This window comes from Buteo buteo, chromosome 1 (assembly GCF_964188355.1).
Source record: "Buteo buteo chromosome 1, bButBut1.hap1.1, whole genome shotgun sequence".
In the NCBI taxonomy this organism is placed as follows: Eukaryota; Metazoa; Chordata; class Aves; order Accipitriformes; family Accipitridae; genus Buteo; species Buteo buteo.
In genome coordinates, this window is record NC_134171.1 from 20,825,639 (window position 1) to 20,853,031 (window position 27,393).

Sequence of the window (27,393 nt, forward strand, 5' to 3'; positions counted from 1 at the left end):
GTGAAATAGTCATCAGTACACAGTTAGGGCATTAACTTGTTTTCTAAAGCCACTAAGGTATGTGTGAGTATTTGATTTTCAAGATGCAAACACATTTACCACTGTAGGTAATAGGTCCGTAAGAAAACAATTATGATCAGAGCAGTTGAATCACAACTATGTTTTATTTTGTTACTCTTTTTGAATAAAGAGCAATAAACAATGTAAAAGCTTACAGAGTCAGTGTTTCCGTGATTTTGGTTGGTTGTTCAAAGTATTTGGAAATAGCTAAAATGCAAATGCACAGGTTGCTAATACCATTCGGGAGTGAGCTAATAGTGGAAACTTACCAATTTACTTCTATTAGGTATCGAAAATCTAAATGTTTTGAAGGTAGAAGACTGGTTTTGTTTTATTTGTAGGTAGATTTTTTTTTTCACCTTATTTGTCTTCTAGCATCACAACAGTTGGAAAAGAATGTTTTGAAGCTATCAGCAAAATTTGTCCTAGTAGAAAAATGTTTTCCATATACATCATATTTGATTTTTATTATGTACAGGCACTGGTTAAGATGCTGTTCCAATGTTATGAGCTCATTGACTTTTTTTTTTTATCCTTTTCTATCTTAATTAATTTTGTTCTACTTCAGAATTCTGGAAAGAAGGGTAATAGTGTCTGAAAACCATCTTACTTTGATATCAGTTATTGGAATGACTTTGAATCAGTAATTAAAACTATATTAGTATTTTTCTAGACTAGATATTAAATGTTAATAATTAACCCTTTTTCTCCTCAAATTGGTTCTGTTTTCTCATTCTTAGGTAGTAGAATGAAGTTTTTGTACAGTATTCTCTTCACTACCTCAAAAGAAAAACAGCTTTCTAGGAAAGGATAGAGCATTAATGGCAATGAGTAGTAATGCTGTAAGTCATTCATGTAGTTGTGGTATTGTCCAGTGTAGAAAAAGTACTGCCGTTAATATTTGAATATTAACGTGACATACTGTCTGTTTTCTACTTGTGTCTGCTGGAGAGCTGTTCCTGTGATTGTGTTGAGATAGATAACTGGGTACAGCTGCTTTAGTCTGTCATTGTTCAGGTCTTTCCTAGATAGAGAAATATTAGGTCTTTTTTGTTTCTTTGTTTCCTGAAAAATGTCAGATATAATATTTAGAACCTTTCTTTAAAACATCAGGTTATTTCACATCTGGTGTTTTCTGAGCTATTTGGTCTGGTTACAATTTTGGGGAGACAGCTCACCTCTTCCCACCTTGTTAAACAGCAGAATTATTACTTAAAACCTATGCATCTGAATGTAGACAAAGTATTAGCACTAGGTTCTCGGATTAAAAATGTGAACTTTGCTGATTTTCTTTACATGCCCAGCAGAGGCTAGTGTGAGTTGAAACATTCCCTTATCATTAAACTGCTCTATAGACTATTTTCATATCTACATTTTGATGAGGTGAAATGATTGAAGACCTCTCTGACTGTTTGTTTAGATTCCAGAGTTCACTGGGAAAGCCTTTGCTAGATTTAGGACAACTCTGCTGCAAACAGCAATGAAGAAATGAAATGAAAAACATAAAAATAAGAACTGAAAGAGCTAAAGAGAAGCATAAGAAGCTGAGTCCAAAGAAATGTTAGGAATTGTGTCCACAGTCTGATAGCAACCACGAAGCTGTCTTTTAATTGTCATATGTAGATTTTAGAAAGTTCACAAGCCAAACACAATATATCTCAACAGGAACTCTTATCATAATAGTCCCATAATATGCAATTCATAAATTTGCACTGTTATGTTTTAATCCATGCAGGTCCTTTCTCCTCGTTTTAGCTGTAAGCTAGGAGCTTGTTGTTTCAGGGTTTTGAGAGAAATGTTGAACAAGTAAACTTAAGGAGGAGATAGGTTGATAAAATATGATGCCCCAGCATCCAGCTACAAAGATAAGGACCACGAAAACAGGAAAGGAGAAGCCAGTTCTGTATTGGAGTAGGTCTGCTTGGCTCCAGCAGCTGCTTTCAACAACTGGAGTGGGAAAAGTTCCTGCTTTCCAGAGCGAAGCAGCGTTCAATTAACTAGCTATCTTCAAAGGAAGCTGAATACTCTACTGGCTCTGGAGAACCCATGTTGTTTGAGTTAGTAATACTTATTTTTGCTTGATCTTCTTTAAAGTTTTGTTCCATGACTTCTAAATTTGTCTCCAATGAAAAAAATGATAGGTCTATCTGAAATTTGTGCAAACATAACTCTGGGTGACCTTCTGCAATACAGTATGCCTTCCTGAAGGTAGGGTAGCTTTTAAAACTAGGGTAGTGGATTGCATTCACAAAAATGGGAATTCTGATGTACTACTTCAGGAAATCGTAAGGGTAATTCAGTGTGTTCTACTTGAGTAGCACCAGCTGGTTATCTAAAAATACAGGGACCTGAAAAGATAAATTGTTCTCTGGTGGACTGCACTTCAGAGTTCTGGGAAAACAGAAGACTGTCTGTGTTTTAACCTGTTTGTCCCTTGCTTCATTAGAGTCTTTACCTCCATGCTTCTAGCCAAATCTGTGAAGATCGTACTGAAGTGGAGCTTTGCTAAAGCAAATCCTTTCCTCCCAGTACCTAAATTTTCCTGTGTTACTCTCTGCTTATTTTCAGGTCTTGCATTTTGAAGAAAGTCAATACATAAACAACAGACTTGATTAGAAAATTACTTTGAAGTACCTTGCTATATTTGCTGTTGATATTCTGGTAGGTTTTTAGGCTAGCTAAGGTCAGATTCCCTGTGTTGCACATGCTATACAGACACACAATCAAAAAAAAGCATTCTGACCTGTAGGTTTACAGTTACGAGCTAGAGCCCTCCCCAGTCCTATTTAAAATATGAGTAACATTACAGTTGATTTCAATAGGAGCATGGGTACAAGGAACTTTCTAAAGTATAATAGAGATTTTCCTATCCGTATCCTAATTTCTCCCAGAAGAGTTAAATAATCCCTAAAGGACAAAAACCAGCTAAATTATTAATTTTCTTTCTTGAAAGAGACTGGTGGACTCTAAAAAAATTAAAATGACAGTACTACATATTCTAATGCTGTGACTGCTGAAGATCTGCTTAAGACCTCCTGGTTTCTAAATGTCTTTGACAAAATAGACTTGAGTGGTTGAACAGTTGATAAAGAAAAATGGTGTTTTCTTTGAAAAGTATTGAAGTCAAAAGAAATTTGATAACATTTTTATTATTCCTGAAAGAATTTCTGTTTCTTGTTACAGAAGTTGGAGTAGGGGATATTCAGATCTCTTTTAGATCATGTATTGATTTGGTTTCTTTAGTCCTAAATTAAGTTATGCCTCTTATCAGAGGCCAAATGAAAAGTTCATGAGAATCAGAATGAGAGCAGTACCAACACAGTTTCTATATTTCTCTTCTTTTTGAAATTTACAGGTTTTGATTAGAGAAAATGTACCAAATGAAATCTGTGTCCAGACACCTTGAATTCTACCTGCAGAGTAGGTCTTATTAGGTACACTCTGAAAGAATCACATTTCTGTCTAGTCTTCTAGAAGAAAGAATTTTAGGATTCATTATTGTGGAAAAAACTAACTAATCCTGGCAAGTTTATGCAGTTGTGACATATTTCTGTTTAGTTTATTTGTTCTCCACCAAGTTTCATTTAACTGCAGTGAAAGTTTATAAATGACTTTGCTACAAGATGATAAGATAAATCTGATTTGTAATAGACATGTTTGAAATTGTTTGCAAATTGCAGTACTGCCTTCCTCAGTCTCAACTATTTTACTGAAGGTTATCGTTGTAACTATAGCAATCCCAGCAATGTATTTTCTTTGTGTTAAATTTCTTCATAAAATTAGAGGAGTCATCTTGGAAAATTTATTGTTCCCATCAATTAAGTGACTTTATGAATTCTGCCTCTGGCTTTTATTTCAGTTGAGGACACTGCATTCTGTTTCTGCTCACTGCAGGTAACTCTGCTGTCCTGGGCAGAGGGGAGGGTGTCTTGCTTGGAGAGGCTGTGTAGCCCTCACTTTTTTTTTACTTGGTTGCTTTTATTTGAACATCTTTTACCTGGCAGAGCCTTGAAGGCTGAATTATGGCACAGTTTATGAGCATCCGGGAGTGATTTATTACTAACTTGTTGCATCCCCAAGGCAATAAGCAGGCTAGTGTCTGCTCTGGCAGTTGTCAGTCACACCAGGAGAATCGACCTCTGTCACTCCTTGGAATGCACTGGGTTTTGGTCTTGCAAAGTTGCCATCTTCCTCCTCTGTGCCTCTTTTGTATCTTTTATATCTTGGACCATATCTGTGCTTAACCCCCCCCCCCCCCCCCCCTTGCCCTTAATTTTGATCTTGATGATTTCACTTTGTTTTTTAAACTGCTACTAACACCTCTGTATTCTCTATTTGTTTCCACTTTCCGAATTGTCCTATATGGCTTAGTAGTCTTTGTGCTCTCTCATTTCTCATTTCTTCCAGCAAGAAAACCACACTTCTTAGCAAAATAAGGTACTGTAAATGCCCTACACCAGCCCTCCGTGAGAGAATAACCAGTTTGTGGCATGGTGTTCTGTAACTGCAGCATTTGGAAGGCATTTGAATATGATAATACAGTTACATAAAAATATTATACAGAATATTATAAAAAATACTGCATTTTGGAAAACATTCCTTACAGTCAAATATCAGATCTGTTTTGTTTATGCAAGAGAAGGTAAAGCAATGACTTAATTGTGAGAAGAAATTTTTGGTGAAAGCTATTTTGTTTGATGGAAAAAGTCATGAGAGGATCTTGTAAATGGAAGCTAAAATGAAACAATTATAGGCAAGATATAATTTTTATTTTTTTAACAGAACATTTGAACATCTGCCCTTCCCTTCATTTGCTTCCTGTCTAATAAACTGCAGCCTCTTTTGGACAGAACTTTTAAGGTTGAGGAACATGTGGTTAGACAGCAACTAACTGTTGTAGAATTTGTGTCTAGAGCAAATTACAAATAATAAATAGAGCTAAATGACATTAAGAGGAGTCTTTGCATTCATTTGATCGAGGCCTGACTCATTATCCACAGAAAACTAAATTAAATATAAAACCCACCAGTGCTGCTGTAATCACGGAAGCAAAATCCTAAGTCAGTTGACAAGGAAGTCAATACTAGTTGGCATTAACTTCCTCTGAATTATCTGCGGATTAGGCACCATATGGTAAGTTTGAAGTCTATTGCAATAGTTGGAAGAATCTGATTGCTCTTTAAGCTGTCCGCTTGCTACTGAGGTATTGTCTACTTCTATTCTCTTTGATTAGAGAACTATTTCCTGAGCATTATTTTAGAAGAACTATTTTTTTGAGCATTACAGAATACCAAATTTCTAACTTTTTTAACTTCTGGAAACATGTAAGGTCCCTTTTGTGGTGTGCATTCTCTTCAGGTCACAAAGTGGAGAAGGCATCCATTGTACACAGTTGATTGCCCTGCTTATATGCATTTGAAAAATCTGTTAAGTGTTGATATAAGAGGAAGCTTGATCATTAGGCATATGTCAAAAATCAGAAATTGTGAAGTACATGATTTTTGGAGATCTGAAGTATGAACAACTCATTTTTCTGGTTCTTTATTGTGATGTAAATGATTAAATCTGTTTGCTCTGTTGTTTCCATTTAAACAAGCATGTAAATATTTCCTTGACATTTTTGCAGATGTCAGTCAGTGACTCTTGCTATCCTTTCTTATATATGACTTTAAAAAGCTGCTTGTTATTTCATGATAGATGCAATTAGAGGAAAAAGAAATTCCATATAATTTAATTTTTTAAATGTGTGTTTTAGGGAAGCTGGGAGAAGCGAATTCTGAAAAGTCTAAACAGCATGTGCACAGAACTCAGTATCCCACTAGCACAGAAGGTAATGTATGATTAACATTCTGTTGCCAAACTGACATTTTTTGGAAAGTAAGCCTCATCTTGCGCACTTGTAATGTAATGTTCATTTTACATGTGGTTATCAAGAGCTGCAATGCCAGTATCCAAATACTTTTAATACAGAATAATTTTCAGGGGTAATGGCAACGTATGCATCAGCTCAGCTTGGGAGAAGATGAAGTCTATAGGTAGATCTTCCTCTTTGCTGTTACAGTAATTATCCTCTTGAGGGAGCAGCATGTTGCAAAGCTAATTGCTGTGTTCATTGCTCTTAATAGAACATTTTTGTGTGCAGACTCAGCTGTGTAACTTCCAGCTGCATAGCCTGTATGTGATATAGATACAGTTTGTGTGCTGGAGGAAGCTATAGTTGAACTGGTACTTTAGGAGAGATACTGGTACATTGCTAATTTTGTTTGTCATTCATTCTGCTCTGTTTTGGTTTGCTTTTTATTAATTTAGAGCTTTAATTTTAAAGATCATGGAACTGGGGAATAATGTTAGAATGTTTTGTTCTTTATCTTTCTCCTGTTTTATATCTATGATGGGTAGCAGAACCTCTATGGTTCATCATTTGAGATAAAGGATGCAGCTGTGTTTGCTTTTCATGACTGTGCCGGGGACATGAATTTGATGACAAAGTCCAACAGCTCTATGGAATAAGCAGTAAATCTTCAGTAATATGAAGCTGACTACTAAATAGCCTAAAATTCATTAGTAAACACATGAAACTGTTTAATGGGCTTCTTTTTTCCTTGAACTGGAACTTGGACTTTCTACAGTAGAATATACCTTCAGGCTGGGGATAATTTGTAAGCAAAATAAGTTTGTGTTGCTAGTGCAATCTATTTTTTTAAAGTGTTACATTAATTTATGTATTTGAAACAGACATGCTTTTACTCATTCTGTTAAAAAAATAAGAGTTACTTTCTTGTGCCTTTCAGAGGCCTGTAAGTGAACAGAAAGAACTGCTTAATAAATGGAATGAAATGGGAACTGATGAGCCAGGTAAGGTCAACTAAATTTATGTGCAATAAATTTTTGTACATAGCAAAATAGCACGTACATCTTATTTGTCAGTCAAAGGTTAGTGTAATCACTTCAAGGTAAACTGATTTCAATCTTTTTTCTCATTGGTAATGTGTCATTATGCATAAATAAATATTCATTTCATTGTTATTTTATTTCAAATTATTGTACTAACTTTGAGTCATCAGTGAGATGTTAAGGTATAATACTCCTCATTCCAGTGCTTTAGAGATTTATACAACTAGGGCATAGCTCCTCTTAGTGTAAGCTCAGGCTAATAGAAAGAAAATGTTCAGAACTATGGGCAATTACGCTCAGACACTTTATTAACAAAAGGCAAAAATAACACTTGCACAGAATAGTCAGTCATATTATCCTTTGGGAGAGCAAGCTAACTATCTTGTTAGTTCATATCCTAGTTCCTTGAAAGAAATGGTTTTGCAAAGGTACTAGTTTGTATCGCAGTATCACCTCTGTGATGGCAAATACTTTTCATGCATTGCTATGACTAGTCCCTATTTTTTATCTGACAGCAGTACATTTACTTCAACAATGTATGCTGTTAAAAAAAGAAACCTAACCTCTTTTGAGTATCATATCTCTCCCATGTCTAAGAATGGTTCAATCTAAAGACTTACATGGAATTAGTAAAAACTTCCTGTTCAGCTGCTTGGGGTTTACAAAACTAAGGCACTAACAGTAGCATAATCTTGGAGAATATGTGGTGGTTGTAGTCATGATATCTGTGATAATTTTATTTTAATCTTTGCTTTAATATGTTATTTTGCTAGATTGTGTTACAGGTATGGGAAAATTGCATGTTTTTTTCATCTCTTGGTTTTAACATAGCATCATTGAAACCTTATTTCAGACCTAAGTCTCTTCCGGCCTGTTTATGCGCCTAAAGATTTTCTTGAGGTAAGCATTTATGAAATGATGACTCCGCCATTGACTTGCATCCATTATAGTCTTTTATGTGAAGGGAAAAATAATTATTAATGTGTTGCAAACAATTTGTCTTTTATAGCAAATGAAATTTGGCATGTTTTTTACAACTCCGTGTTTTGTTTACAAAACAAAATGCTATTGTCTCTTTTTTTTAACTGCTGTTTTAAATTGTACTTGTGATAACCTTCTCTTTCTCCAAAGAACAGTTTGGAACTAACTTTTTTCCTCTGAGAGAAATTCTCCAACTGATTTCATAAATCATTTTACATCTTTAAATTGCAATACGTTAAGCTGATAAATTACAATATGTGAAGCTGACAGACTGTTTGGTGGTAGATAGTAGACCTGTATGCAGTTGAAATTGTGGGTCATCTATGAAGACTGTGAAAGAACAGACATTAAACAGAACTCTCTGGAATTTGGAGGCTTTTGTCTGTAATCAAACCAAACCATTAAGAAAATGGTGACGGAATCTTTAAAGTCAGAAATGATAGTATTACTCTTTATTTTATATGGTTCAAGCACAGAACATCTTAGTAAAACAAAACTTGCTTTACCAGCTATGCCTAGAATAGGCACGGACAATGGAGAGTAAACATTGTTGATGACAGTGAACTTAATGGTGACACAATAGGAGATTTTGGATTAAAATGTGATTGAAAATAAAATTTTAAAAAATCCATATCTGTATATCCTGTGAGTTACACAGGAAACAAATCATCTAGAGCATGACAGTGTAGAATTATAGAGTTAAGATGGCCTCCTAATTTACAGAATAAAACCTAGAAATCTAATACTCAATTATCAGTCAAAATTAATGTATTAATATTTTGATGTGATTCAGTGCAAGTTTAGTGGAATGTCTTTTGTAGTGATAGAGGAGATTTATAGTATTTCTGACTTAAGTGTAAATTGTTTCATGGTTATGAATTGTGAATGCATTTCTGAATCCAACAATAAAATTTCTATCCATTTTATTACATTTCTAAAGAGCTCCTCTTGTTCAGTTAGTGATAATAATATTGGAAATTTTTAATTTATTCTGTTTCCATCACTGTACTAGCAACCAAGTTGTGTATTTGATCTGTAAACAAATCCATCTTCATTTTAGCCTTATCCAGTGACCCTCATGGTCACTCTTTTTCTTTTACACTGTTCTTTCCAGAGTTTGCAGTTTCTTATAATAATCTTTAAATTTACAAGTCTGACAGTGAGGTTATATGGTATTAGAATACTTACAAGATGGAGAATTGTAGAGGTAAGATGTTGTGGAAGAATTTCGTAAGAGCTGGAAACTTATCTTGGAAAGAATCCTTGCCAGCTCAACGTTATAATATCAAAATCTATACCCATGGAATAACAGTATGTAAGAGACTGTAAATTCCTTCATAGATCATAGTTACTTATCTTGACGTTATGATTCCTTGTTCTTTAAATTTTATTCTTACTTTAGGTTTTCAATTCTGTAATTTTTTCTTAAATGAAAGAAGATATTTTGGTGTATTGTTATTTAGTAAGAAATTATTTTGGTAGCAAATTATGTAGCACTTTGATAGAAAGCTACGTAAGGTTGCCAGTGTGAGAATATGGATAAAAATTCTTTCAGAAAAAAGTACTACTGAAGAATATCCTGGATATTGTAGCCATCAGAAATATACTTTTGGTGTTCAAATACCTTTGATGAGGAAGAGAATTTTAGTCAAGAATTTACTAGGTAGCCAGTACGTACTCCCATATATCAAAAATCTTTCTGCTTTTTTACTTCATAATTTGAGCTTACTTTTCAAAGTAGAATATATTTGCTTCCTTAAAAATTTTGTTCCTTTTTGATTTTGAAAATGTTGAGATATAATTTGGTAATTTGGGCCTCTATATATGATAGTTGCAGGAAATGGTTTTATGGTGAATGTCCTGTTTGTAATACTGATGATGTTAAGAAGAGTTCTGAATGTAAATTTCCAAATATGTGCAAGGAATGACAGAGCTGTCATTTTTAAGGTACTGATGAATCTTCGAAACCCAAATTATGAAAATGGAGAACAGCCTAGTTTCAGAAGTCATCTGGGGCTAATTCAAGTTCCTCTGAAAGTTAAAGATATTCCAGAATTGGTAAGTATATTTTTTCTCACAAGAGGTTTCTGTAAGAATTATTTTGCCTTGCTAATGAATAAGATTCTCAGCTATAAGGAAGAATATTAGTATCATGGTAAGTTTCTCCTTTCGAAAGTGAAAAATCAATCCAAATATGTAGTTAAAACACACAGGATAAAAAAATTTTATGAAAATACATTTTTAATGAAAAATGAAACATAAACAGTAAATTATCTGCCAGTAGGAAGGCTTTCATTTTATGCCACACAGGTTTGATTTGTGCCAAAAATACACTTGTGTACGTTATTTACTTGCTCTTTTTTTTCTGTACAAGAAACTTTAAATATGTAGTTTATCTTAATTCTACAGTTTTATTTGACACTGTACAAGATCAGTAACCTGACAATCTGTTAGCTTCTGATTTTCTTCTCAAAGTAATTTTAAATCCCTTTATTGTCAGATTGTACATGAAAGGAAATGCTTGGGTACCAGTATTATAATTGGAAGATAAGAGAGCTCTTCTTAATGCTTCACTGATAAGGGTCTAGAGGATTTTATACTAGTAGAAAAACTTGCACCTGAGTTGGAAAAGAGCTGGGAATTAGGTGTCTTTAACCTGGTCTTTCATTCACCACTTTATTCCATCCAGGTATAGCTCATAGTTGATGTGAGAATTGGGGCCTATAATAAAACTAGAGTAAGAATTGATGTGAGATTCTTCTCTTTAAAAACATGAGCTCATATTTCATATGTATACATTTAAAAGAACTATGTTTGGTTTAGAAAATATTTGCTTTAAGCCTTTCAGAAGAAATCTCTAGTGATTTAGAGAATTAAACATTGTTAATTACTGTTTTATGGTTTTGTTTCTTTGCAGAAAGAAGACTTCAGTGAACTAGGCTTAAATATAGGACAGCTGGGTATTGATGATTCAGCACAAGTGCCTCCTGGTTAGCTAATGCTGTGCTTCAGTCATTTAAATAGAACACTAATGAGTAGAATACTTGGCAATTATCAAGTAATTTGTTTATTTTTCCCATAATAAACCATAAAGATTTGTTCTGTAACTATGATTGTAGTGATTTTCTTTGTAAAATATAGCTAATAATAGAAAACATTGCAAATATGAAGGGTCAGATTTGGAGAAGATCTAAAATCATCACCTTAAGTTGAAAATATGTTAATTTCAGTGTGTTTAAACACTTCAGGATCTAGAGAACAAAATTGCCTGTCTCCAAAATTACAGAAAATATCAATAAATGTTAAGGCAGCTAACAGATAGGCATTTATAGAAACATCTTTTAAATAACTATCTTCAAGGAAAGATTACAGAAAATATCCATATATTAATATTCAGTAGCTTAAATAGTGCATAATTTTTGTTGTTTTTCCATGTGTGCCTTTATTCCTGTAGAAATAGGATTTTTAAATGGTCTTCCCATATAAGAATGGAAAACACTGTAGTATCAAGTGATTTTTCTTTTAAAATGGAAACTTACCTAATTGAAAGTCTACATTCATTTTGTATAGTGCTACTTAGGTATTTGTGTCCTTCAGACAAGAAAAAATTCTGTAGTATTATTTCATCTTATTTTTTGAAAAAGAACATCGGTGCTGATGCAGATTAATTTTTAGTGACATTAGCAGTAAAAGTCAGCTGAATGTCATGGTGTGTAGTAAAAATATAAAATACGTTACTATCTGGAGTATCTTATTTATTTATTTATTTGACATTCTTTTCTATTTCTTTACTTTCTAGAGTTCTTTGAAAATGAACATGTACGTGTTGGACAGAAAGGTATGGATCTGTTTTCATCTGTGATAAACTGTGAGTAGTTAGGAATGCATTTAGTAAATTTCTATCTCAGATGTACCTCTTAGAATTTTAAGATTTTAGACAGACTAACACAAAGCATTGTCAGTAATGCCATTGTAATTTAGACAGAGACAGTCAGTAATACCGTTGTAATTTAGACAGAGGCAGAAAAGCAAGCATTTGCAGTCTACCAGTAGCTACCAGATAAATAGCTCCATATATATTTCATTTAAAATAAAATAGGAAGCATAGAGACATAACTTTTTTGGTGATAACTTAACTTATGCCACCACTGAATTTCATTTTAAACAAAAGACTCTGGATTCCCTTCTCTGCACACACAGTTCTCATTAGTGTAATGGGATTTACGCCTGTGCGTCAGAACAGAGTCTTTTTAATGGTTATTTGCAATTGCAGAACTTGCTGAATATTGGAATACTTAGCCACTATGGAAAATTCAATCATTTGTCTGTGTATCCTGCTTTTTCTGAAGAAGTTCCGGGGTTTTTTTGTAGGTTAAGAAATAACCTACAAAAGAAAGGGAAAGATAAAAAGGAATAATCAATCATTCATTAGCTCAAGTTTGCTCATAGAAGAAACATAAAAGGAATGTTTGAAATCCATCAATATCTGCTCCTTACTGTCTCTTGTGATTCCTGCTAACATTATCACCATTGAAGAAAAAACAGAATGGATACCATCCTGAAAGTCCTCCATCCCTTTTTTTTGTTGCAGTAGCAAAATGGTGACCTTTCTTTTTTACTTCTCCTTTTGCGGTCCTCTTTCTATCCCTCATCGTTTGTTTTCTGATCCAAGAGCAACTCATTAGGGTAATATCCATCTTTCTGTTCTTTTCCTGTTCTTCCAAATAAATTCCCCATCCGGAGTTCCTGAGCCAGTCATTCAACTCCGCAATGTAATTCTTACTCCTCATCTCTTGTCTGTGTAGAGCAGCCTCTATTACAGAGATTGTCTTAGCTTTTCCTATATGTGAAGACACAGGATTTTGTAAAAATGTAAGTTAAGAGTCTCGACCATAAACTGAAATCTCAGTTAATTCGGTAGGAATCCTACTGCATGCTCTATGGGGTGTTGGTTATGACTTTGGTTGCCACTGGTGTATTGATTTTGCTTTTATATTAGATGTATTGCCAAGTCTGAGGAATTTCCTTTATTGTATTTAGGAAAAACCTGTATATAGCAAAGCTACTTTTTAATATTTTGTGTCTCAGTAAGAAACAGTAAGGTGAACACTCATGGACAATGAGATGAATCGCAGTCTTTTCCAAAGTTTTGTGAGGAATGTAGGAATGTTTTTTCTTTTTGCCCTCCTTGTTTAGGAAAAAAGGATCACACACCATCTGTGTTAGAGCTCTGCAGGCTAAACAGAAAATTGGCAGACTGGTTTATTCAGTATTTAAGAAGAGAAGGAAGGAGAGAGGAATCAATTAAATAGATTTATAATTCCAAACCTCATCCTTCTAAGTCATGTCAGGGCAGATATTCTGAATATTGAATTTAGTGAAATTTAGAAAAGCAAGTTATTTCTGAGAGACTTCAGAAAAATCAGAGGATACAGATTTGGAAACTTCTGAGTACCAGTACACCACCAATCTAATGCCTAGGTAATCTCACAGAAATATTCTCCCAACTCTCTCTGTGTTGTGAAAAACATTTTAGGTATGAGGGTACAGTTAATCACATAACCTCAATGGGAAACAACACTTCTACCAGATTAGAATAGCTAAAGGTGCATATCTTTCAAGCTTACAGATTTAAGTAAGGAATGAGATAATCTGCTCTAAGGTATGTACAGTACTGTATTCAGGATGAGGCCCTTGTGACAGAGTAGCCTAAAGCTTCACAGCAGTGACACATCTAAGCAAACCTGTCAACAGTAGAGTATTTGGTTTATGTCAGTCTGAAGGAAAACCAAATTTTTTTGAGAAAGAAAGTTTTTATCCTCCAGAGTACGTTTACCAATCATGAAGGAATATGACATTATGCTCCAAGATGGAAAATTCTTGCCCCACAGTTATCTGTGAACATATTCATGTAGTTAACATAAAAATAGGGGAGACACATAAAAACAGAATGAGTGGCAATCTCCTATTTGAACTGAGATACCACTCACAGTTAAACAGGAGTATTTTGTGACTGTATACAGCTGCTTGTTCTGCTTGATGCCAGCCTACTAGCTGCAACTAGCCTTGATAACAGTCACAGGTACATACTAAGAGGTTACATACTAAGTGCTGTTCTGCGAAGAGCCTTGCTTATTAGTATCAATTGCCTTGTTTCCCAGGGAACTACTTCAAAATTGCATTGTGGAAACCAGATCTTTTAGATATTTTCCCATTAGCTAATGCTTACAGCATGGTAAACCAGTTTGTAAAGTTAAAAATTAAAGCATTTGATAATTTGATAAACTTTGGAAGTCGTAAACTACATGAATTCATTACCTGCTTTGTTTCTTACAGTTTTAGCAGAGCAAGATAGTGCTGCAGCTCAACAGTATGTTCGTCAGGGTTGTCCAACAGCACTCCGAGCTGATTTGTGGGCCCTCATTCTCAATATTTCTAATCAGCCAGAGGTAAGGAGCAAAGTGAGAGTAAAATATGAAGACTAGGTGAAAACACAAATGTGCAAGCATGTATCTTCTAGTGATCTTTTTCAAAAATAGAAATGCCTACTGAGTTGTCACAGAAATTGATAAACATTTTATGAGAAATAGAAACATACCTGTAAAAAACTCTTTGCTGTGGTGAAGTCTTTCAGGGTCTTCCCTAATTTTTTAACAGATATATGAGCAAAATACTGTAGAACGAACTATTCAATTGATCTGGCTAGTTCCTGAGGCTTTCTTGTATGGTGCTGACTTTTTCAGAAGGGGACAAGAAAAAAGTCCTGGATAGAAGACTGAACCTCTCTTATCTTTGCTAAGTTTTATAAAAAGGTGTGCTATGCCGTTTTTGTGGCTATTTGAACCTGTCATCATATGCATGTACATATCTTGTAAATTGCTTTCTGTATTATTGCAGATACTCTACATATGTACAATCAAAAAGACATAAAGAGGAACTAGTAAGATGTGCATTGTTTCCATACTCCCTTGTACAGCAACAGTTTTTCATAGTACCTTATATTTGACTCAAGTCCTCAACAATCAAACCTTTTGCAGTATCCGAAGCCATGCTATAGTCAGCATATCTAATATACCATAAAATGTTAAATCCCTATTTAAACCTTTACAGAATTGTGAATACTTTGATGCAAGGCTTTTATTGCAATAAAAAATAACATGCATACATGTAAATTTGCTCATAAATCTGATAATTTTACAGTATCTCATGTCCTTTGAGGATGTAGCCATTTTCTTGTAATACTGGGGCATTTATTGGTAACTGCATAGTACAATCATAAGATCTTGCCCTTAAAAACAAATGTAAATCTTGTTCATTGGCAGCCTACCTAAGGAGTTGAAGTTATTTGGTCTGGTATTAGAATTACTTAGTTTAGGAGTATTAAAGGTGTGACATTAATGTTGTTGGTTACATTGCATCTGTTTATATTCTGTTAAATGCTGCATGCTCTAAGAGCATTTTTATCTTAATGTGGATAGTGAAATAATTGAATAAAAAAGCCAGGCATTCTGTTTTGATGACTGAAAGTCAAGATAATAATCAGAAAAATGATAAAATATTTCATTTTATATTCATGTAAATCATGAGTTGTTATGGAAATAGATTTATTAAAATCCATTTCCTGAAATTCACATGGACCATTTTCAACAGTTACCTTTTTTTAAGAGGAACAAGCTATGGCTGCCTATTAATATATTTGTCAGCCACACCGTTAGGTCCTTTAAAAGTTAACTCTAGTTTGCAGTTGTTTTTAATATGTGTTTATACTATGCATGAAGTGTGAGTTTTTTAGACATTCTCAAAAGGTTAGTCTCTGCTGTGAGGCTATTAACTCAATTTACTGTTAGGTAATGCTAACACCCTGAGACCTTCTTTTTGCATATACTGAAAGTACTACTTTATTTTTTGTAAAGTATAATAAAGTCTTTTTCAGATACATGTAGCTGTTTTATGATCTGCTGTATTTCATATAGATTTTATTCATTTCTCTAACACTTCTTTACCTCTTGTGTACAGTTTCTCTGCTGAAGTTGAATTGTGTGATTGCAGAGATTTCTTGCTGTAATATTTCTGATTTGTAGTTTAGACACTATTACATTTATAGCTGTATGAATCTATAACTCATAAGGACCATGAATTTCCTTTCTTTAATGTAAAACATTATGAGGGTTTGTTGTGGGCAGCATTGTGTGTGTTAGTATCCAATATTGTTGTTTGGAAAATTTTATTCAGTAAAGCTCAGCCTCTGTATAAAGCTAATATACAGCCAAGCAAGGGATGATACTAGCAATCTAGCATTGTAATTGTAAAAATGATAAACTGTAAGCTCTATAGGCAGGATTATTTAGAAATGTGTAAACACATTTCCTGGCAATGAATTGTTTGTTAGTTTTCATTTGTAATGGTACATTTTAGAGAAACTGTGTTAGAAGAGCATTTTTAAGGTTGCAAAGTCAAACATTTAAAAGCTGAACAGTGTCACAGTTAATATTGTCTGTGCAAACAGTCCGATTTGCTGTATGTATATATATATATTTTATCATATGATCTTGAATCACACAATTACAGTTTTTCCTGTGGGATGTCTGCCTTGTTGATTGCACAAAATGGATGGCACACACTTACTGAGAATCTGTTTAATTTTTTTTTAACTTCTGTTCAGTGTGTTACCCTATTGTTTACTCACTGCATACTATTCAAGCAGTGCTTAAAAACCAAAATTGTTCATTACCTTACAGGTTTTTTTTCCTCTAATTTTTTAAGTTAATGGGTTGAAAATCAGTCTCAATTCTGAAAATTCCAGCATGCAGAAATTAGTAATGCTTTGCTTTACTACAGCTTTTACTCAATGTAGTTTCCTAGGTTTTAAAACTTAATAAATAGGTGAGGTGACAAGTTCATAGTGGAACATGATGTAACTCTATGCCTTATCAGTAGGGTTATTTAGATTACGATCAGTAGGCAAAGGTACCCACTGCACCATTCAAACAGCAGAGAAGCCAGTAGCAGTAATACACTATCATCATGTTTGACTAGAGAAGGATGTACTTTACAAGTAGATATCACAGGTGTCTGGTAAAAGGAGAATAAGTTTTGGATCCTCTTCCAGGATTTGCCTGGAGGGACTCTCTGTAGCTCTTTTGTTCATTTTCTCTTTATGTAATCTGTTTAGTTTTTTTGTTTTGTATTTGTTTCTGGTACTTCTGTTCCAAAATCTGCAGCTCACCTCATTAATGTTGGTTGCCATTCTTTAGGTTTCATCCGATTCCCACAAATCTTAGTGTCTCCTTTCTAGACTTCTCAATGTCAGTCTTTCTTCATATTCCTCGTTCTATGCTTCACCCACCCATTTCTTATATTAGATTTGAGAGGCAAGTATAGATAGTGCAATCAAATGACGAGGGTAACCTAAAATTTAATCGTGAGCTGCTGACGGTTCAGCAGTGAGAGTGCAGCTCCTCTGTGCCAGGGATTTTGTGACAGGCCACAGGTGGACTGTGCCTGCACAGAGGTGGCTGAGTAATCCAAACCTTAATTTCAAAGAAGGTGAATCACCAGATTCTGTTTAAAGTAGCTTTGCTGGGTACTGCTGGAAGATACTGTTCTCTCTTGCCTGTGAGCTACTTTCAGAGCTCCCTTTTCCTTATGCTCTCAGGTGGATACGGTGTGACTTTTTTGGGTGGAAATTTTGGTATGTGGCTTTGTAAGGTCAGGAGGGCTGGGCACTGCAATCCTGAAATGTACTTTGTTTCAACTTGGAAAGATAAGTATGTTTGGAGGTGCAGTATAAAAAAATATATATAATTTTGAGAAAAGCTATAGTCTATATAAAAATGCAATACATTTTTAAAAAGGAAAAAGTTTACAAATCAAGGTTAGGTTAAGATTTGGCATACAGAGAAGAAAGGTTGAATCAGATGAAAATGGTATGATTCTTGTTTTATAACTGAAAAAAATTTTAGGGTAAGAATTGTACCACATTTTTGGACATTCCTGAACCTTGGTAGTAGTTAGTTATCTCATCTGGAGGAAGAAATGCAGCCAATAAAATAGCAAAATGAGACTTGAATCTTTTTTGAAGCCTGAGTGAAGCTCTTAAAAACATTCCTCACTGTGTGAGAAACTGATCACTGAGCAAGAGTCATGTGGCTTGAAAGTAAATCTGTAACCAATCTTGCTTATGATTCAGTTATAAGGAATAAATTTATTAATGCAGCATGAATCAAGCCTCTTGTCTTATGGAGAGGCATGGGCAAGATTCTCTTGTAGACAAGTTGTGGCTGAAAAACTGATGTGATTCCCAAGCCCAGACTTCATTTTGCATCACAACAGTCACAATTTAAGAGAAAATGAATGACAAGCAAGGACTTAAAGCCTTTATTCCTAGAATGGTTATGATTGGGTTTGCCTTGCAAGCATCTTTTCAATAATTTCTGATTTGTTTCCCAAACTTTTTCTCATGAGTTCTAGTTCAGGTGGACAGCTTGACCTTTTGGTCTTTTTACTAAATTATTGAAGTCTCACAATATAAATGTAAAAGTATTGTTTTACTCTGCTAATGTTTGCAATGTAAATTTGTTATTCATTTTTTCAGGGTAGAGTTTTGAATCATGTTTGAAATTTTAGTTCATGCTGAAATTATAACAGCAAGAGCAAACCGTGTTTGATTTTTTCTGAGTAATGACCAAGTTGTCCTAGTGGGTTTTTGTGAGAGCAAGGGAGAAACTATTATTTCTGAAAAAAGAAAAGTTGATGAACTGTTGACCCTTTTCATTTAAAATCGTATTGAAGAAAGTAGTCAACTGAATTATAAAGAACTTGTATTCAGTTTCTGCGAGTTGCTGAAGAGTCTGAGCCCAGTTGTTCTCTCTTTTAAGACAGTGCCCTAAACATCAGGTTGCTTATTCTTACCACCTTTTTAATTGCTTGAAATATTTACCCCAATTGAAACAAGTTAAGGAGGAAAATTGGGAAGGGTATGTGTTTCAGAAAATGTACATCCTATTGGTTAAGGCTAAGGAATTCAAGTCTCTGTTCTAACTCAGACAGTACTTGCCCTATATGCTAATAAGTAGATTGTTTTCTAAAATCAGTACAGAAGTCTGAAGGGTGGGAAATGGAAAGTTTCTACACTTTAGCTTTGCTAAAACGAAAAGAAATGTTACAGAATAGTTTAAATACATGCGTCATTCTGTGTTAACAAATAGCAAATCCTCTGTTCTGGTTAAACCTATTTAATTTAAATTTCTTTCAGCAGTCTTCTGTTTTTCTTCTGTGGAGGGTTCTGTTCACTGGCTATTGGCATAAACTGTAATTTATGCATAATTGCAATTAACATGATTCTTTACATTTCAGTTAATGCAGTTGAATTAAGAATAGGAAGCTGGTAAACATTTTAAGAAATTAACAACATATCATAGTTCAGTATGATGCCATAAACAAAACTGCACTGAAACCAGCATTCTAAACTCATGATGTCAGTACAGTAGAGCATCATTTATGAATTTTTTTCTTGTACAGAAATCTGTTCTTCATACATTCAGGAAAGTCATTCTTTGCATACCAAATCACTAAGTCTATTCTAAGTGTGAATAAATCAGCAGCAATTAAACTTAATACCAAGTTATTCTGACTGTTAAGATGAATGGACCATGTACTTCAGTGATTACTTTTTAGTTGTGGTTTTACAATAATTTTAATAATAACAGGAAAATCTATAGACTCTTGCGAGCAAACATAAAACATAATTGAATGGCTTTCTAATTCAGGAAGGAGAAGGTTAGCACAAAACACTGGGTTAGTGATAATGTGAACTTCTGGCTTGGAGCCACTGTGTGACCTCAGGTGAAAGTATTTTAAGAAGAAAACTTGTTTCTACATATAAATTTAAAGTGTTATCTATATGTGTGTAGCAAAAGTTTACTCTCTTCCTTCACACCACTTGCATTTCCCACTCCCAGCCAGCCCTTAGAAATTGTTCAAGGCAGCTGTAGAGAACTAAGAGCTAGGAAATGGTAACAGGAAACCATGAGGTTATTAGAATCTCTTTCTCCAGTTATGATAGATTAGTAGCTGCATTATCTAGTACCCTTGTAGTCATGAGTTTCATTGTACCATTTCTTAAGCAGGAGTACTTGCATGTACACCAGAAACAGTTAATCATGCAGTCTGCTTAGCATGAAAATTAAGTTTTGGTTCTGGATTTTTTTATTAGCTCCTTCTGTTCTAATATATACAACCATTTGAGATGGCAAAAAAAACTTTAGATATTATTCATTTGGCAGCGTTACACTTAATTAGACTACAGTATTGATGCTTTAAAATTGTGACTTGAATATTAGAGTAGTTCTCTGTGGCTTCTAACAACAGAATGCTACATTCATACTGCAAATAATTTGCATTTAGTAGATATTTATGTCTGATCCTTCCTAAAGAAATAGTGTAGTATTTATACTTCCCCTTTTTATTGCTCAGAAAGCAAAATGTAAATATATTCCCTGTGGTAGTTATCAGTACTTAATAAATACAGCTTTTGTCCTCATTTCAACTTAACAGCTTAATAATATATTAATTCTGATAGTTTCTAAGTGTATACTATTCACTGCATCTCAGTTTTGGATTAATACAAAGAACAATTACAATATTCCCTAGCTTTCTCTTTATTTTTTTCCATTCTCTCTTTCTCAAAATCTCATCTTACTTCCCATTTGTTCTTTAAAACCTTACTCCAGGCTTACCCTTTTTTTGCAAAGAAATCAGCAGTAAATATTATGTAAAGCTTGAAATATACAAGTGTTTGTGTGGTGTCCATAGAGACACATTGAAATCAAAATAGTTTTGTGAAGTGGGAAGGTGGTTTGGGACTGCTGATTTAGTTTATGAATTACTCCAAATCCATCTGAAACTGTGTTACTCAATCTGAAACTGGTATTCAATTGTAGGCATAATGGCAGAGAGGCATTTAGGGATTTAGGAATTACATGATGATAGTGAGATATTTAATTCTTTTTTTTTCCTTTGCAAGCTCTAAGAAGAAAGGGACAGAATAAGCAGAGAAGTGTTTATTCTGATTTTTCCCCATCGTTTCACCCTTGTGTATGTTCTGTAGACATTCAGGAAGTAATTGGAATTTAAAAAAAGGTCTGAGTTCTTTGTATTCTTCAGAAGATTTTTTTATATATTTATCATTTCATCTTTTCACAAATTTAAACTATTTAGAGATTCATATTAGATTAATATCAAAAATTTGCAGCAACGCAGTAATGGTAGAAGATACGATGAAATCTACTGGTGGAGAGGTGCATGAAAATAGAGGGTGACAAAGAAAAAGAGTGTAATGATTTTGAGCATTGAAAAGGTTTTGGGTATAGAGAGACCCAAAGGTTGGAAGATATGGATCTTTGGTTCGAACTAGTTCCTTCATTCACATTTTATTAATTATCTAAAGGGGAGCACATTTTATAATGTCTCAGCTCTCTGCCTCATTTCTTAGGGCTTGAACTAGAATAAACTGTGATAGAATGCTTCATAAATTGCGCAGTGGGTTTTTCAGCTGAATACATGCTTAAAATTTTTTTTATTGTTAAAAATTGGCTTTGTTAGTTTAAATACAAATTAAAGTTGTGTCTCAGACTGATGATGATAATATTTTTAATTTTAGGATATCTTGTATTATGAACAGCTTAAGTCAAATGTGATTCAGCATGACCTTTTAGTGGACAGCCTGATTTACAAAGTAAGTAATTTACTAAACAGTGATTAAGTGATTTATATACTCATCACACCAGTATGTTAGATGGTTTGGTTTTAAGCAGTATAAGAATAATTAGTGTGAATTTATTATTGTAAACTCTCTCCTTGTGCCTGTGTCAGCTTTTTTGTAAGACATTGGTTTGAGTTGAGGTGCTAAGTCATAAAGAAGCAGTAACTTCATTTGAAGGAATAACTGGTTTTGTGAGGAAGAAAGCACTGGGATCCGACTGCTTCCGTTTCAGGTTTCAAGTTCGAATACTTTAATCATCGTGTTAATATAGCATTATTTATTTTTAAAATATGGAGTATATGCCTAACTAGAGCTCTTTCGTGATTCAATGGTGAAACAGTGTCTTCTACCACTGTGTTAAGTTTAGCTTCTATGGGAGTCTGAAAAGATCTTTTGGCTTCAGACTGCTGTATTTTTTTATTACAGGATGTAAAGCTGACAGCAAGCAATGATGACTACTATTTTGTATTTGAGGATTATTTATATCAGGTATGTAACTAATTTTTTCTTAGAAAAGCTAGAAAGTATACTCCTGTGGGATTATACCATGTTTGGAGTAAGGACTGCCTTTGTGTTTCATGTGTAGGCAGAGTACAGTGGGGCCCTAAGCAGATGCATCTGTTTGCTGCATTACATATACTTTCCCTTCTGAATAACAATCTTGTACACTTAAACAGATTAAGCAGGACAGGCTTCTAAAACTCCTACTCTAAAGGACCCTACACAATGTCTTTCCCATGCAGTAAGCCCGAAAATATGGAGTCAGCCATATTCTTCCCCTTTCCAGGTTTGCAATAATAAAATTATTAATAGCTGTGGCATACAGAGGAATTAAGGCTTGAGAAGTATATTAAGGGTTCCAGTTTAAAAAAAAAAATAAAAAAATACTGCTTTACAGTGACCTACTGCAGTAAGCGTAAAAGATATTGTATTGACATATTTTTAAATTGAAGACATTGATTCTGCATAAGGTAGTGATATGTATGGTTACTTTTAGGATTGCTCCCATTCCAAAGCTGCTTCTATCAATGGGGAACCCAGATAATTTACAAAGAATTATCCTCATTGCTGCCTGTCAAATGCCCTTAAATAGAAGGAGATTACATTTATGAATTTCCTAATGTGTAGTTGATTGCAGTGTCAATATAAATGTCATGCAGCAAACTTAACATTTCCACAGTGCTTTCAATTTCATTAGTCACATCTGTTAGGTTAGACTTGATAATTTTTTGTTTTAGAGCTATGTGAAACTAAATGATTTCTTCTTTGATGGCAATATGTCAAACTGCTAATAATTTAACTAAGCAAGAAACTTTCCTTAATGCTGCTTAGTCCATATGGATATAAAAATATGTGTTACTATTTAAGCATACTATTCAATCATGTCTACATATAATATTTTAGCATAATAAGCATTTAAACATTAATACTTAAAATTATAACCTCATGAAATTACAGCCTTTTTTACTTAAAAATACTTACAGTATTAAGATCTGTATCTGAATTTGTTTCTGAATTAAAACTTGAAAAGTGACTACATAATGACAACTCAAACATTGATACTTATTCACTAAAATACTTACATGTTGAAGTTTTTCTTGATTTAAGGGTCAAAGATGATCTTCATTATTGTAACATTTTACCTTCATCATGGGATGTGAAATTCTTATTTCTGCTTCATTCATTCTATAGACTACTAAGGCATTTTAATTAGTCATTAACTGACAGTTCCAGTGGACACAGGATTATAATCTCTGAAGGAGTATGAACTAGTATACAGTATAATCCTTTGTTTGAAGACCATCAGAAATAGATTTTGTTCATCATTCTCAATATATAGCACAGTTAAACTAAAAGAATGATTACAGAATGAAAATCACAGAAAGGACTAAACTATCCTTAGTAATTTGAAGGAGAGTCACCAAAATCTTTGAAAAATTAAGTGGCTATTTTTACTGCAAGGCTTTGAGGCAAAGAATATCTCAAACTTCTAATTATTAGTTGCTCTAGTTTTGATTGGTACTTTGTGGTATTCCTCAGACTCTTTTCTAGAAGAAAGTTATTCATTTTCCTTGATAATTTTTTCTTCCAACCTAATTTGCAAATGCATTGCTGCCAAGTTATTTTGTTCTATGGCCCCTGGAAAAATTCTGCAGTATGAGTCACTCTGATATAGAATATTATTTATTGATTTCATTTGATAACTGGAATTAAATATTGGCTAAATAAAATAGGTAATGAAAATGTTAGTTTAAACCAGATAAATTATTTCTATGTTTGCATTTGAGTTTGTGGGTTTTTTTCATGACTAGTTACTGCCTCTACGTTTTCTAAGGCATTAAGCACAGTGTGACATTTATCTGTGTATTACTTAACAGATAAAGCATCCATCAAAACCAGAAACTTTGGGCATAAAATAACAATGAGGGTATTTGCTTGGATTATTGTTACCTCTTTAGTAGCATGCAATCCTTTTCGGGAAGAACACTGTGAAATTATGTAATTTATTTCCTTTAATATCTTTGCTTTCTTTATCCCAAAGTTTACATGTTTTTTCTACCTTTTTATTGAAATAGAATACAGTTATTTTAATATAATAATTTCTTTTCAATAAAAGCTTTGGCTTTGTTTGTTGTTTTTTTTTCTCAGTCCTTTGAATTCAGTGGTTTTCTTTTCAGTTTTGATTATAAATACCTAATAGGTTGCCAAACATTTCTGTACTTAAAAAGAGGTCTGTGTTATTGTTTTCTTTAGGGTTATCATTTTTGTGAATAAGAAAAATAATACATGAATTAATAAATTTGTAAATTCATTATTTCAGGCCAGAGGTTCAATTTGAATACTTTAGTCTTGCATCCTGCATAATGAATACATGCGAAGAACCTCACCCAGCAGTTTTTAGGTATAGTCATAACTTACGTTTGAGCTAGAGTCTATCTCATATGAAGATGCACAGTCTTAATTTAAAGACTTCCAGATACTGGTACTGGACACTGTATTCCTAAAAAGGGGGGCCTCAAATTAAGGTTACATTCTTTCCCCTATGAGAGAACATAATTTATGTCCCTTTTAGATTAGTTTCTTTTTCTTTCACCTCAGTTAACATATACAGAGAATTACATTTGCCTGTTTATTGTTATTGTCAGCTATATTTTGGCAGCTATGAAAATGATTGTGTATTGTGCAAAAATAATATTTAGCTTAAACTGTTTGAGATAAAGAAACTATTTTTTAAAAGATGTTTGTATCTGAGAAATAGTTTTGAGGTTCAAAAGAAGAAAAAGTCTCAAAATATGACCTGCTTTCCATAAAAAAAAAAAAAAAAAGCAATGATATTCAGATGTCACAGTGTTTTGGTTTTGCATGTTTCCTTTTGACAGATGCTGATATCCGGAAAATGTTTGCAATAATTAGTTGAAGGAAAAATCTGTTCATTTTTATTCACAATAAATTATGTAGTGAAACACCGTCTAGAATATTTCCACTTTTGCTACAGTTAAACAAACAAAACTCTTAAAAACCTGCAAGAGCAGAGAGGGTTTAAGGTATGCGTTCAGCTCGGGGGCCCCCAACATAAGAAGGACATGGACCTGTTGGAGCGAGTCCAGAGGAGGGCCACGAAGATATCGGGCAGCTGGAGCACCTCTCCTATGAAGACAGGCTGAGAGAGTTGGGTTTGTTCAGCCTGAAGAAGAGAAGGCTCTGGGGAGACCTTACAGCAGCCTTCCAGTACCTAAAGGGGGCCTGCAGGAAAGCTGGGGAGGGACTTTTTACAAGGGCATGTAGTGATAGGACAAGGGGTAATGGCTTTAAACTAAAAGAGGGTAGATTTAGATTAGATGTAAGGAGGAAGTTCTTCACTGTGAGGGTGGTGAGGCACTGGAACATGTTGCCCAGAGAGGCTGTGGCTGCGCCATCCCTGGCAGTGTTCAAGGCCAGGTTGGATGGGGCTTTGAGCAACCTGCTTTGGTGGAAGGTGTCCCTGCCCATGGCAGAGGGGTTGTACTAGATGACCTTTAAAAGGTCCCTTCCAACCCAAACCATTCTATGATTTTATGCAAGTCAGCAGCAAGTTGAACTCTGTCTTACTTCTGCCCTCTTGTGTACATTCTTGGTAGTGCAGTCTTTTAGTGTATGAAAACGTGAAGATTTTAACGTACAATGCTAATTATTACATTTTTTTACAACTGCATATAAGATGAGAGACTTTATTGCTAATTTTTTTCTAGGAATGCTTTTACTATTTAATTTTATACTCAATTGCTGTGAATACTGGATTTTTCATTTGTGTAAACAAAAATACAAACATGTTTTACAAAATACAATGTGCATTTCAGAACTTATGGATATGAGGTGAACACTATAATCTGTGCTTTTTGATAGAACTGAGTATCTTGCAGGCATTCTGTAAAGCTCCTGGGAACAAAAGCAATTGTAAGGATCAGTCTGCTGGAACAGCACACATGTGAAAGTGTAAATGTTTTGTTTGCTTATTCACTTACTAGGACTTCCCCAGGTCATAGTAACTGAATAGAAAAATATGTAATAGACATGAAAGCAGCCAGTTGCATGCACAGTCACTAATGATGTGACAGAGGGGGATAAACCTGTGCTGAGAGACAAAGAGGAGGGTTGGAGAATGTGGATATATTACTGACAACAAGTGAATGTGAAGGTAAAATCATAGCAAGTTCAAAGCGAGCCTGGAAATTTGAACAGGAACGTAAAGTAAGTTGGTCAAGAGCTTTCAACGTTATTAGCTCTCTTCAATAGCATCTAATAGGTGCTAATTAAGGCAGGTCCTTAAATCTGTTTGACATTGCTTTCTTGATCCAGTAAGTCAGCTGATTTTTATATGCTGTCTTTTCTACAGGTATTACTCTGTTTTTCCCGAGATACATCTGTATTGGAGCACTTTACTTACAGTAGTGCCACTCCACCCAAATCATACATACGAGGTAAAAGGAGTTGTTTTAAAAAAGATTGTATAGATTTTTGTTGACTGCTGCAGTAATACAGTATGTGAATTTGCTTTATATTCACTACACCTAGTAGACTACATTTAAAAGAACGTTAATAAAAACTTCATGTATCCAGCTGACATCTGCACAGATTCTGACAGATTAGAAGGCCAGATTGCAATGTTGTTCTTTTACTGTAGTTTTCGGTGTATAATTCTCCAGTGTTTTACCACAATAAACTAAACATAACTATGACAATATGGTAAAATCTTGACATCTGTCTTCATCAGAGATAGAAATTTAAGTACTCAACCTTGTCCTCGGCAACTTCAGTAAAGTTAGCAACTGGCAGTGGTGATAGGGTGTTATCTTCCCAAAGCAGTGAGTTTTGCAGATATTTGTAGACATGTTGCTGAAGAACTGTGGTCTCTGTTCGAAGGTCTGGGAGACCAGAGCTCTACCAGGCAATCTTACACTGATTTTTTTCAAAGCATAGTATCTTCCAGAGTATTAGCTTACTTTCGGATGTTCTTTGGCTTAAGTTCTCATGTGAGTCTCATTTTTCTCAACAATCTTAAATTCATTGGTTCAGTCCACTTGCCTTCTCTGCCAGCTTCTAATGCCATACTTCTGGACTCTTTCCTTGCTTCTTAGATCCTCACCTGCCTTGACTTTACCCAGAGGTTCCTAATTTTGTCTTCCTTCTTGAATCATTCAGCCATCCAATCACTTTTT

The 27,393-nt window shown here is 34.2% G+C and overlaps 1 protein-coding gene across 3 annotated transcripts in view; it reads left to right on the top strand.

The window, feature by feature from the left end:
• TBC1D19 (TBC1 domain family member 19) overlaps positions 1–27,393 on the top strand; it is a 52,548-nt gene that overhangs the window by 15,142 nt on the left and 10,013 nt on the right. For 2 of the 3 annotated variants that reach the window (XM_075024165.1, XM_075024182.1), the window contains exons 5-14: positions 5,816–5,890; positions 6,852–6,915; positions 7,808–7,854; positions 9,883–9,993; positions 10,853–10,925; positions 11,735–11,803; positions 14,272–14,384; positions 21,596–21,670; positions 22,124–22,186; positions 26,571–26,655. In XM_075024165.1, coding sequence (XP_074880266.1) covers positions 5,816–5,890; positions 6,852–6,915; positions 7,808–7,854; positions 9,883–9,993; positions 10,853–10,925; positions 11,735–11,803; positions 14,272–14,384; positions 21,596–21,670; positions 22,124–22,186; positions 26,571–26,655 — 775 coding nt within the window. The remainder of the gene's footprint in view (positions 1–5,815; positions 5,891–6,851; positions 6,916–7,807; positions 7,855–9,882; positions 9,994–10,852; positions 10,926–11,734; positions 11,804–14,271; positions 14,385–21,595; positions 21,671–22,123; positions 22,187–26,570; positions 26,656–27,393) is intronic. The other variant, XM_075024174.1, reaches the window with a different exon arrangement.